The sequence below is a fragment of the Anser cygnoides genome, chromosome W, assembly GCF_040182565.1.
Source record: "Anser cygnoides isolate HZ-2024a breed goose chromosome W, Taihu_goose_T2T_genome, whole genome shotgun sequence".
NCBI lineage: Eukaryota > Metazoa > Chordata > Aves > Anseriformes > Anatidae > Anser > Anser cygnoides.
In genome coordinates this window covers 8592889-8605948 of record NC_089911.1, presented here as the reverse complement: position 1 = coordinate 8605948, position 13060 = coordinate 8592889, and the positions used below count along the sequence as shown (strand labels likewise).

At 66.9% G+C, this 13060-nt stretch overlaps 1 protein-coding gene across 1 annotated transcript; it reads left to right on the top strand.

Annotated features, from left to right (window-relative positions):
* Positions 1-182: 182 nt before the first annotated feature.
* On the top strand, positions 183-6819 carry LOC136788749 (potassium voltage-gated channel subfamily C member 1-like). Its single transcript, XM_066987425.1, is given in 7 exon segments — positions 183-468; positions 471-743; positions 781-893; positions 3612-4423; positions 4518-4597; positions 6566-6646; positions 6649-6819. Coding segments are annotated over 7 exon segments (1536 nt in total). The 5' UTR covers positions 183-329; the 3' UTR covers positions 6687-6819.
* The last annotated feature ends 6241 nt before the right edge of the window (positions 6820-13060 follow it).

The following is a 13060-nucleotide window of genomic DNA, read 5'->3' as shown; positions in this document are numbered from 1 at the left end:
GCGTGGCCGGAGGCGTGGCGGCGGCCGAGGGGGCGTGGCCGGGGGCGTGGCCGGGGGCGTGGCCGCGGCCGAGGGGGCGTGGCCGGGGGCGTGGCGGCGGCCGAGGGGGGCGTGGCCGGGGGCGTGGCCGGGAGCGTGGCGGCGGCCGAGGGGGCGTGGCCGGGGGCGTGGCCAGAGGCGCGCCGGCGCGAAGCAGGCGGCGCCGGCGCGGCCGCGGGGATGCGGCAGCCGCCGCTCCGGTGGCGGCGGCGGCGGCCGGGAGCGGAGTCGGCTCCGAAGCCGGCGCCGGGAGCGAAACCGGGGCCGGGCCGTCGGGCGGCGGCCCCGCCATGGGGTGGCAGGCGGAACGAGCCAAGGTGGTGATCAACGTGGGCGGCGTGCGGCACGAGACGTACCGCAGCACCCTGCAGACCCTGCCCGGCACCCGCCTGGCCGGGCTGGCGGAGCCCGGCGCCGCCGCCCGGTTCGATTACGATGCGGCGGCGGGGAGTTCTTCTTCGACCGGCACCCGGCCGTCTTCGCCTACGTGCTCAACTACTACCGCACCGGGAAGCTGCACTGCCCCGCCGACGTGTGCGGGCCCCTCTTCGAGGAGGAGCTGGCCTTCTGGGGCATCGACGAGACCGACGTGGAGGCGTGCTGCTGGATGAACTACCGGCAGCACCGCGACGCCGAGGAGGCCCTCGACAGCTTCGAGAGCCCGGAGCCCGGCGGCGGGGAGGGAGGAGGAGGAGGAGGAGGAGGTGGGAGGAAGCGGCGGAGGGGAGGCGGCGGGGGGAGCGGAGCTGAAGCGGCTGTGCCTGGACGAGGGGCGCCCGGGGGGCTGGTGGCGGCGGTGGCGGCCCCGCGTCTGGGCACTCTTCGAGGATCCCTACTCGTCCCGCATGGCCAGGGTAGGATGGGGAGGGGGCGAGGGGGGGCTATGGGGGCGAGAAGGGGATGGGAAGGGGGATGAGGGGGGACCGGGGGGGGCTGGGGGAGCGAGGAGGGAATGGGGAGGGGGCTGGGGGGGCGAGGAGGGGGCTAGGGGGGCAAGGAGGGGATGGGGAGGGGGATGAGGGGGAACGGGGAGGGGGCTGGGGGGGCGAGGAGGGGGATGGCGGGAATGGGGAGGGGGCTAGGGGGATTGGGGAGGGGGATAGTGGGAGCTAGGGAGGCTGAGGAGGGGGCTAGGAGGAGTGAGAAGGGGGATGGCAGGGGCGGGAGGGGAAGGGTGGGCTGAGGAGGGGGCTGGGGGGGTGAGGAGGGGGCTAGGGGGAGTGGGGAGGGGGATAGAGGGCTTTGGAGGAATGGGGGGGGGCATCTGAGAGGGCTCCGAAGGGATTGGGGGTGGATAGAGGGGGCTTGGAGGGGGGTGGGGGGGTCCTGGGGGGACCTAGGGGGGCTGGAGGGGCTCTGAAGGACTTAAAGGGGGTCCTGGGGAGGTTGGGGGAGGATCCTGAGGGGGTCTGAAGGGACTTAGAGGGGGCTGGGGGGTGTCCTGAGGGGACCTAGAGGGGGCTGGGGGGCTTTGAAGGACCAGGGGGGGGGTCCTAAGGGGACCTGGGGGGGACTCTGAAGGAATTGGGGGACCGAGGGAGGGTCCTGAGGGGAGCTAGGGGGCTCTGGAGGGGCTCTGAAGGAATTAGGGGGTCCTGGGGGGGGCTGGAGGGGTTCCGAAGGACTTGGGGGGGCAGAGGGGGTCCTTGGGGGGTCTGTGAAGGATGAAGGAATTGGGGAGCCTGGTTGGGGGGGGGTGGCATCTGAGGGGGTTCTGAAGGAATTGGGGGGGCTGAGGGGTCTCTGAAGGAACTGGGGGGGTCGTGAGGGGGTCCCGGGGGGCTGTGAGGGGTTGGGGACACGGTGGGGGGGAGCGCAGGGACACTGCAGCGCTGCAGGGGGGCACCGGGGACACTGCGGGACATGGAGGGGGGACAGAGGGTGACAGGGGGACACGGAGTTGGGGGCTGGGCTGTGGAATCGGCGGGGGGCTGGAAATAGCGGCCCCCCCCCCGGGGGCTTGGCAGCACCGGCGGGAGCTGGCCCCGATCCTGCCGCAGCAGAGCGGGGCCGGGGGGGAGCGGGACTGCACTGCGGTGCCCCCTCCCCCCTCCTGGCCCACTCCCCCCCCCACCCGTGGTCCCCCCCCCGCGTGCCCTACATCCTTCCCATCCCGTCCCCCCCCTCGCCGCAGGCCCCCCCGCCTGCCCTACATCCCCCCCTGGGTTCCTGCACCTGCCCTACATCCTCCCCGTGCCCTCCCATCCCTCTGTGCCCCCCCCGTCCCAAAAATACCGTCCCCTGTGTCCCCCTCCTTGTCCTGCCCTACATCCCTCCCCCTTGTCCTTATTCCCCCCCCCCCCCAATATTTAGGCCAGGGCCCAGATGCTTTGGTTGCCCCCCCCCCCCATTTATTGCCCCCCTGCATTTTGTGGCCTTCATCCTCCCTCCTCTTCCTCACCACCTCCTGCGCTCCCCCTCGTCTGTGGGGGGAGCCTGGATTTGTTGTCCCCCCGCCCCCATCGATTTTTTTGGGCCCCCTCTCTCCTAGGGCCGTGGCCTTCATCTTCCTCCTCCTCCTCCTCATCACCACCTTCCCCTGTGGTCCCCCCGTTGGTTTATTGGGGCCGGGGGGGGTTATTGGGGTCGGGGGGAGGCGTTTTATTGGGGTCGGGGGTCTCGGGACCTCCTCTCACCCCCGCCCTTCCTCCCCACAGTGCTTGGCCTTCGCCTCGCTCCTCTTCATCCTCATCCTTGTCACCTCCTGCTCTGCTCCCCCTACCTCTCTGTGGGCCCCCATTGGTTTTTGGGGTCCTCCCATCGTTTATTGGGGCCCCCATCCATTTTTTGAGGGTCTCCCTGTTGGTTTTTGAGGCCCCCATCATTTTTTGGGCCCCCCCCCCAGCAATTTTTTTGTGCCCTCCGTTGTTTTTTCAGGCTTCCTTCATCTTCTTCTGCCTCCTCCTCATCTTCACCACCTTCCTCCATGGTCTTCCCCGTGGCTTGTTGGGGCCAGGGGGTGGTTTATTGGGGTTGTAGGGGCATTTATTGGGGTTAGAGGTCTCAGGACCCCCTCTCACCCCCCACCCTTCCTCCCCACAGTACGTGGCCTTCGCCTCGCTCCTCTTCATCCTCATCTCCATTGCCTCCTGCTGTGCTTCTCCTGCCTTTCTGTGCCCCCCCCATCTATTTCTTGGGGCCCCCATCAAATTTTCAGGGTCTCCCGATCATTTTTTAAGGCCTCATTGTTTTTTGGGGCCCCACATCAGTTTCTTGGGGGGTCTTCCATTGTTTTTTCAGGTTTCCTCCCTCATAGGGCTGCAGCCTCCATCTTTTTCTGCCTCCTCATCCTCATCACCACCTTCCTCCATGGTCCCCCCAATTGGTTTTTGGCCCCCCCATCAATTTTTTTGTGCCCTCCATTGATTTTCAGGCTTTCTCCCTCACCAGGCTACAGCCTCTGTCTTCCTCTGCCTCCTCTTCATCGCCACCACCTTCCTCTGTGGTCCTCCCCGTGGTTTCCTCCACGGTTTATTGGGGTCGGGGGGTGGTTTTTTGGGGTCAGGGGGCATTTTATTGGGGTCGAGGGTCTCGGGACCCCTGTCACTCCCCCCACCCTTCCTCCCCCGCAGTACGTGGCCTTTGCCTCGCTCTTCTTCATCCTCATCTCCATCACCACCTTCTGCCTGGAGACCCACGAGGCCTTCAACCGGGTCATCAACAAGACGGAGACAGTGGCGGTGGGCAACGGGACGGGGACGCAGGTGGCAGTGGAGGTGGAGACCGAGCCCTTCCTCACCTACGTGGAGGGCACCTGCGTGGTCTGGTTCACCTTCGAGTTCCTCATGCGTGTCAGCTTCTGCCCGGACAAGCGGGATTTCGTCAAGAGCAGCCTCAACATCATCGACTTCGTGGCCATCTTGCCCTTCTACCTGGAGGTCGGGCTGCGGGGCCTCTCCTCCAAGGCGGCCAAGGACGTGCTGGGCTTCCTGCGCGTCGTCCGCTTCGTCCGCATCCTGCGCATCTTCAAGCTGACGCGGCACTTTGTGGGGCTGCGGGTGCTGGGCCACACGCTGCGGGCCAGCACCAACGAGTTCCTGCTCCTCGTCATCTTCCTCGCGCTGGGCGTCCTCATCTTCGCCACCATGATCTACTACGCCGAGCGCATCGGCGCCGACCCCGACGACGTGACGGGGAGCCGGCACACCTACTTCAAGAACATCCCCATCGGCTTCTGGTGGGCGGTGGTGACGATGACGACGCTGGGCTACGGGGACATGTACCCCATGACGTGGTCGGGGATGCTGGTGGGGGCCCTGTGCGCCCTGGCGGGGGTCCTCACCATCGCCATGCCCGTCCCCGTCATTGTCAACAACTTCGGCATGTACTACTCTTTGGCCATGGCCAAGCAGAAGCTGCCCAAGAAGAAGAACAAGCATATCCCGCGGCCCCCCAGCCCGGTTCGCCCGGTTACGGCCCCCTGCGGCCCCCACCGCCGCTGCGGCCCCCCAGCCCGCAGCCCAAAACCCGCCCGGCAGCCCCCGGCCCCCCCGGAGACCCCCGGCCCGCGATGCCTGCCCCTTGGCACAGGAGGAGGTGGTGGAGATCAACCGGGCGGGTGAGTGGGGGCCGGATTTTTTTTTTTGGGGGGGGGGGGGGGGCGGGGGGAGTGGTGAAATTTGGGTCTTTGGGTGCTGAAATTTTGGGGGGTTGGGGGATGAAATTTAGGAGTTTGGGGGTTACATTTTGGGTTCTTTGGGGGGCTGAAATTTTGGGGGGTTGGGGGGTTAAATTTTGGGGGGTTGAGGGCTGAAATTTAGGGTCTTAGGGGTTAAATTTTGAGGGTTTGGGGGTTGAATGTTTGGGTCTTTGGGGGCTGAAATATAGGGGTTTGGAGGGTTAAATTTTAGGGGTTTAGGGGGCTGAAATTTGGGGGATTTGGGGGCTGAAATTTGGGGGGTTGGGGGTTGAAATTTTGGGTCTTCGGGGGCTGAAATTTAGGGGTCAGGGGATTAAATTTGGGGGGCTTGTGGTCTGAAGTTTTGGGGGTTTGGGGGCTGAAATTGTGGCTGAAATTGAGGGGGGTTGGGGGTTGAAATTGGGGCTGAAGTTTAGGGCTTGGGAGCTGAAATTGAGGGGGTTTGAGGCCTGAAATTGGAGATGAAATTTGGGGGCTGAAATTTGTGAGGGCTGGGGATAGAAATTTAGGGGGGTGGGGGCTGAAATCTGGGGCTGAAATGGGAGGAGTTTGGGGGCTGAAATTGGGGATGAAATTTTGGGGGGGTGGGGGCTGAAATTGGGGGTTAGGGGGCTGAAACTGAGGGGGCTTGTGGGCTGAAAGGCTAAAATTTAGGGTTTGGGGGTTGCAATTTTTGTGGGGGTTGTGGGCTGAAATTGGGGGGCTCTTGTCCGTCCCCCCCAATGGCATTATGTTCCCCCCCCCCCCCAGAGGCTCGCCCCAACGGGGAGGCGGGCCGCGCAGCGCTGGCGCAGGAGGACTGCCCCCCCATCGAGCAGCCCCTGTCCCCCGAGGAGCGGGGGGCCTGCGGGGGGGGGCCGCGAGCGCTGCGGCCGGGACCGCGCCTGCTTCCTGCTGGGCCCCGACTACGCGCCCCCCCCGAGGGGCCCCTCCGCAAAGGTGGGTGCTGGGCAGGACCCCCTCTCACCCACAGATCCCCCCCACCATAGGGTGCCCTAATACCCCCTGTGCCCCCCCCAACCCCGTGTCCTTCCTTTTGGGACACTCCCAGCCCCCTTAATCCCCCCCCCAGAACACCCCAATGCCTCCCATTTCCCCTTGACCCCCCCCCCCCGAATTTGCCCTCCCGGTTGCACCCCCCCAGCATGTGTTGTGCCCCCCCCCCAAAATGCCTGGGTCCCTCCCAGCCCCTGTACTGGGTGCTGGCCTCGTCCCCAAACTGGGAGAACTGGGAACCCATATTTTTTTTGGGGGGGGGGGCGTCTCAGGGAGGTGGGGGGACACATGGCTTGCACAGACCCCCCGCGCGGGGGGCTCTGGGTGCTCCTTGCACACGCGCGTGCAAGCAGCGGGGCTGCCTGGGGCGCCGCCGTCCCCGTGCAAGGGTCCCCAAGTGGGGGTCTCTAGGAAGGGTGTTTTTTTGAGGGGGGGGTCCGGCCCCCCCGGGGGTGACATCGTGTCCCCTTTTGTCCCCAGCGCTCGTCACCGCCTGAGACCTCAGACGGCGCCGCAGGTCAGCGCGGGGGGTCGGGGGGGGGTTGGGGAGATGAAGCCCCCCATAGCCTGACCGTGCCCTCCCCTCAGTGTCGTGCCCCCCCCGCGGTGTTTGGCCAGCTTTGTGCATGTGCATTTGTCTGTCCCCGCATGGCATTGTCTGTCCCCCCCCCCCCCTTTTTTTACCCCCCTCACCCCCTGGGGGGGTCCCCAACTCCTGGGGGGTCCTGGTGTTCTGGGGGTTCCAGAACTCCAGGGTTGGGGGCGTAGAGACCGGGGTTTGGGGGGGTTTCTGGTGTGTTTGGGGGGGTCCCAGGGGGTTTTGGGGTCCCAGGAGGGGGTTTGGGTGCACCCCCGACACTGACACCCCCCCCATCTTTGTCTCCCCCCAAGGCTACGAGAAGTCACGGAGCCTCAACAGCATCACAGGGGTGCGGGTGGCACCGGCGGCCCCCCCTTTCGGCTCCCCAGGGCCCCCCGGCGACCCCGCTCCCCCATCCCCTCCATCCTTTAAGGGGGCACCTGCACCCCCCCTTTTCCAGCCCCCCAGTGCCAGGGGGTTTGGGCAGAAAATTGGGTGAAACGGTAAAAACAAACAAAATCAGTGGCAAAGTGGCACACCCCAAAACAGGGGGTGATGTCCTCAAAATGGCACTATGGGAACGCCCCCCCCCCCCCAAAGGAAAACAGGGGTGTTGGGGGGGGGGGGTCCCCACATTGACTGTGAACCGGGGGGACGGGGACCCCCGGCGACATCACCTGGACTTGGCTGCACCGCACTTTCTTGGAGCGTCCCCCCCGATTTGGGGCTGATTGTCCCCGGCCCCAGCGGGGGCTGGGGGTGTCCCCGTCCCCCCCCGTGATCACTCAGGACTTGGGGAGCGGCCCCCCTCCCCGGCCCCATACCCTGGCCGTGTTTTGTCACCCCCTGCCCCGTGCCCCTTGTCCCCGTCTCCTTTTTTTTTTTGTTTTGGTCCCCCTACGTGGTGTCCGCCTCACCCCGTCTGTGTCCCCCAAATCCCCACAAACCCCAAATCCCCCCCACCTCCGTCCTCCCTCCTCCACATCCCCTGTCCCCGCTGTGTCCCCTGCCCCCCCTTTGTCTTCTTTTTGTCCCCCCTCCCCCAAACCCTCCTCCCCCTCTTGTGTGTCCCCCCCAGTGCCCCTCCTCCCCCTTTTTGTGCCCCCCCGGGCTCCTTCCCCCTACAAGCAATAATTGGAGCCGCTGGGCACCCCGATGGCGGAGGACGACGGTGGAGGTAGGGCCACCGCCGGGGTGTCTCCTCTGTCCCCCCCCAAATGGTGGCACTGGCCCCCGCCGGGGGGACTTGGGGGGCTGGGGGGGCTGGCTCCACTGCGAAGTCAGGCTTCGTTTCTATGGCAACAGGACCAGGCCTCGTCCAACTGCAAGGCCAGGCTGCGTTTCCATGGTGACAGGGCTAGGCCTGGCCCCATTTTTTTGTGTTTCCATGGAAATGGGAGCAGGGCAGTGGCTGAGACTTTGTTTCCATGGCAATCAGAGCAGGCCTGAGCCTGGGTTGCTAGGCCAGGCTGCGTTTCCATGGCAACAGGACCAGGCTGGAGCCCCTACTGCGAAGCCAGGCTTCGTTTCCATGGCAACAGGACCAGGCCAGAAACATCTCCCCTCCCCCACACCTGGCCTTGGCCTCCCCCGGGGATGGGGGTCAGGACCGCCCCCTCCTCGCTGCTGCCCCCCTCAGGGGCCTCCTGGGGCAGTTGGGGGGGGTGCCATTTCCTGAGCCAGCATGTCTGCATGTCTGTACCGCTGATATTTATGGTTATATGCAAAAAAAACTCAAAAAACAAACCCACCCCCCAAAAAAAACCCTAATTAACAGAATTCTGCCTTCCCTCCCCTTGCCCTGCCCCCCCCCCAAGTGCTTGCTGCGGGGGGGGCCTGCTGGCCCCGTGGCCTCTATGCAAAGCAGCCTGCGGGCTGGGGGTCCACCCCCGTGCCCCCCCCCCCCCCCCCCAAAAGCGTGTCGGGAGCCTTATGCAATGACCCCTATGCAAATGATATGCAAATGAGGACTAATTGCTCCCTGGCCGCTCCTCTCTTCCCTCCCCCCCAAAGTGGCTGCATGTTTTGGGGGGGGGTGTCCCTTTGCCTCATGCTTGGGGGGCGGGGAGTCTCCAGCCCCCCCCCCCCCATCCCCTGGGCTGTGCTGTAATGAGCTCCCCCTAATTACTAATTACACCTCATTACTGATTCATGACCCTCCCCCCTCTCCTGGGATTGGTGCAATCCCCCCCCGTCATTATCTCTGGGGTTGTTTTGGGGGCGGGGGGGGGTGCTGCCCCCCGTTTTGGGGGGGGTCTCTGACTCAGGAAGGGGGGGCGGGGCAGTGCCAAAAGGGGGCCCCCCGGGGGGGGGGACGGGTTCGGGGGGAGGGGGGCTCAGAGCTATTTTTTCATGCGGGTCTTTAACGAATGAATTTAATGAGATGCAACAATAAAAACGACCAAAAAGGAAGACAGTGGGGGTGTTTAATTGGGGGCGGGGCCAGCTTCCCAGTAACCTTCCAGTGCGCCCGAGTAACCTCCCAGTAGCCCCATTATCCCCCCCAGTAACTTCCCTCTATGCCCCATTACCCTCCCAGTAACCTCCAAGTAGCCCCATTGCTCCCCCAATAACCTCTCATGTACCACAGTAGCCTCCCAGTGTGCCCCAGTAACCTCCCAGTAGGCCCATTACCCCCCAGTACCCTCCCACTAGCCCTATAACTCCCAGCACCCCCTTTACCCCCCAGTAATCTCCCAGTAACCCCCCAGTAACCCCATTACCGCCCCCAGTAACCCCCTCAGCACCCCCACTACCCCCCAGTAACCCCCCAGCACCCCCATTTTCCCCCCCATTGCCCCCCCATTACCCCCCAGTAACCCCATTATCCCCCCCAGTAGCCCCATTACCCCCCCAGTACCCCCCCCCCCCCCATTCCTCCCAGCACACACTCTCGCAGCCAGCCAGGTCCCAGCTCTTTATTGGGGGGGGGGGTCCCCGTGCCGTCCCCCCCCTCACTCCCCCCTCCAGCTCCCCCAGCTCCAGCAGCGCCGTGCGGATCAGCCCGGCGAAGCGGTGGGCGTCCTGTGGGGTGGGGGGGGGAGTGTCACGGGGGGTTGGGGGACACCAGGAGGGTCTGGGGGGGGGTGGTCTCGGGGTGTGGGGGGCAGGACCCCCCCTCGCTGCTCACCGTGCGGGGGCTGGAGGCCTTGCAGGACACGTGGAAGACGACGGCGCCGTCCGCCCCCACCGCGAAGGAGACGCCGTAGCCATCGGCATGGGGCTGGGGGGGGGGGGGGTGTGCACAAAGGGGGTTGGGGGGTGGGGGGCACCCACAAAAACACCACCACACCCCAAATCCCCCCCCCCCCCCCGGCATCCCCAAACAGCCAGGGGCACCTCGATGCCCTGTAATGAGGCAGGGGACCCCTGGGACCAAAATCCCATAACGACCCAGAACCCCCCCACCAAAAAAAAAAAAACAAAACCAGCCAGGTGACCCCCCCCCCAGACCCACCCAGGGTACCCCCACGTTCCCCAAACCCATCCAAGGGCCCCCCCCAAACTCCCCCCCACCCCTCCAGAGACCCCCACCCAACCCCCCCATAACCATCCAAGGGCCCCCCAGCTCCCGCCCCCACTCATCCAAGGGACCCCCTCCCCCAAGCCCACCCCAAATCCATCCAAGGCCCCCCCCCCCAAAAAAAACTCCCCCCACCCCTCCAGGGACACCCCCCCAACCCCCTCATAGCCATCCAGGGTCCCCCCAGAGCCCCCCACCCTCATCAGTGACCCCCCCCCCCCGGCCCCATGCCCTTACCGGGCCGAAGCCCCCCCCGCGGGGAGCAGCTCGGGGGCAGCAGGGGGGCTGAGCCCGCGGGGCCCGGCTGGAGGCCATGGCCCAGGGCAGCCCCAGCGCCTGCGGTATGCAAATGAGGCCCCGCCCCCACCGTCGCAGCGACCAATCAGCAACGTGCCCAGCACCGGGCCAGGCCCCGCCCACAACGAAAAGGCCCCTGTCCCCCTCACCAAGGCCCCGCCCCTTGTCCCGCAGGCCCCGCCCCCTCCTCAGGCCCCGCCCCCTCCCCAAAGCCCCGCCCCTTGTCCCACAGGCCCCGCCCCCTCCCATGCCCCGCCCCCTCGCCAAAGCCCCGCCCCCTTGACCCACAGGCCCCGCCCCCTCCAGGCCCCGCCCCCTCCCCAGGCCCCGCCTCCTCCCCAAAGCCCCGACCCACAGGCCCCGCCCCTCCCAGGCCATGCCCCCTCCCCCAAGCCCCGCCCCCGACCCACAGGCCCCGCCCCCTCCCCAGGCCCCGCCTCATCGCCAAAGCCCCACCCCCTGACCCACAAGCCCCGCCCCTCCCCGGCCCCGCCCCCTCCCCAGGCCCCGCCTCCTCCCCAAAGCCCCGCCCCCGACCCCACAGGCCCCGCCCCCTCCCCGGCCCCGCCCCCCCCTCCCCAAGCCCCGCCCCTTGTCCCGCAGGCCCCGCCCCCTCTCCAGGCCCCGCCCCTCCCCAAAGCCCCGCCCCCTGACCCCCAGGCCCCGCCCCCCCAGGCCCCGCCCCCCAGGCCCCGCCCACCTGCGCCAGGAAGGGGGGCTCAGCCCCAGCTCGCGGGCGGCGGCCGCCAGCCCCTGCAGGTGCCGCTCCAGCCCCGCCCCCGCCATGGCCGCCCCCCGCAGCGCCCGCAGCCGCCCCTCGGCCGCACGCAGCAGCGCCCGGCGCCGTGCCCGCTGCGGGGGGGCGTCAGCACGCGGCCCTCCCCCCTCCCACCCCCGGGACCCCAAAACGGGACCCCTCCTGGGGACACCCCCCAGGGGCACCCCCAAACCATGGGACCCCCCCCAAGGCCCTCCCCCCAAACCCTGGGGACCCCCCCCCCAAACCCTTGGACCCGCCCAGGACCCCCCAAACCCTCGGGACCTTCCCAAACCCTGGGACCCTTCCCTCCCCCCGGAACCCCTCCCCAAACCCTGGGGCCCCCCCCCTGGGGACCCCCCCTCCCCAGGACCCCTTCCACTGACCTTTGAACACCACCACCACCCCCCCCCCGACCCCCCATGGGCCCCCCCCCCCCCAAACCCTGGGACCCCCCCGAGAACCCTCCCCACGGCCCCCACCAGTTTGGGGACCACCCCCCTCCAATTTGTGTACTCCCCCCCAGTTCCCGGGGACCGCCCCCCCCCCAATTTGGGGACCCCCCCCCCCAATTCGGGGACCCCCCCCCAATTTGTGTACTCCCCCCCAATTCGGGGACCCCCCCCCCAATTTGGGGACCCCCCCCCCAATTCGGGGACCCGCTCCCCAATTCGGTGACCCCCCCCCCCCAGTTCGGGGACCACCCCCCCCCAATACTCACCCCGACTTTGGGGTCCCCCATGGCGGCCGCCAGCGCCAGGCTCTCGGGGGTGCAGCCCCGGACCCCTCCGTGCGCCCCTCCAGGAAGAGCCGGGTGGGCACGGCCTCGTACGTCAGGCACGGCCCCCGCTCCTGGGGCAGGGTCGGGGTCAGGGGTCAGGGGTCAGGGGTCACGGCCAAAGGGGGGGGGGCAAGCGATTTGGGGGTCCCCCCCCCGCCATGGTCCCTGGCAGGAATTTGGAGCCTCCAAGGATGGGTTTTGGGGGTCCCGGGGGGAGGGGTTGGGGGTCCCGGAGATGCCTGAGGACCCTCCCAGGGATGATTTTAGGGTCCCTGGGACAATGGCGGGGGGGCATGGGTGATTTGGGGGCTCCGGGAGGGGATTTGGGGTCCCCCCCCAAGTGACCCCTGGCAAGACTTTGGAGCCTATGAGGCAGGGTTTGGGGTCCCAGGGGGAGTTTGGGGGATCCGGGGGGGGTTGGCAGGGGTATTTTGGGGTCCCATGGGGTTTTGGGCTCCCTGGGGGGATTTTGGGTTCCCAGGATGGAATTCGGGGTTCCCAGGGTCGCTTTTGGGGATCCCAGTGCAGATTTTGGGGTCTCAGGATGGGTTTTTAGGTTCCCAGGGCACATTTTGGGGTCCCTGGGGGGATTTTGGGGGGGGTCCCGCAGGGTTTTGGGGTCCCTGGATGGAATTTGGGGTTCCCAGGGCAGATTTCAGGGTCCCCGGGGGTTTTGGGGGTCTCACCCGGAGCAGGGCCAGCTGCAGGGCCAGCTGCACCAGGGTGTCGGGGCTGCCCCGGGGGTCCCGGGGGCCACGAAGACGTGGAGCTCCAGGTCGTCCGCCAGCGCCCGCGCCGCCCGCAGGGCTGCCCCCAGCGCCCCCGGCACTGCGCCCCCAAACGGTACGGCACCCCGAAACCGACACCCCAAAACAGCCCAAAATCCCCACAGCAGCCCAAAACAGCACAAAATCCCCGAAAACCGACACCCCCAAAATGGCCCCAAACCCCCGAAATGGCCCCAAACCCCAATAACAGCACAAAACCCCCAAAAACCGACACCCCCAAAATGGCCCCAAACCCCCCGAAATGGCCCCAAACCCCAATAACAGCACAAAACCCCCAAAACCGACATCCCCAAAACAGCCCAAAACCCCCAAAAATGGCCCCAAACCCCAATAACAGCCCCAAATCCCAAAAACAGACATCCCAAAAACAGCCCGAAATCCCCAAAACAGCCCAAAAACCCAAAAACGGACACCCCAAAAATGGCCCAAAACCAATCCCCCTCCCCAGTTGCCCCAGTCCCTTCCCAATTCCCCCCAGTTCCCTCCCAGTTGCCCCAGCCCCCCCCAATTGCCCCCCCAGCAGCCCCAATTCCCTCCCAGTCCCCCTCTCCAGTCCCCCCCAGTTCCCCTCCCAGTCCCTCCCTGTTCCCCCCAGTTCCCTCCCAGTCCCTCCCTGTTCCCCCCAGTTCCCTCCCGGTCCCTCCCAGTTCCCTCCCAGTT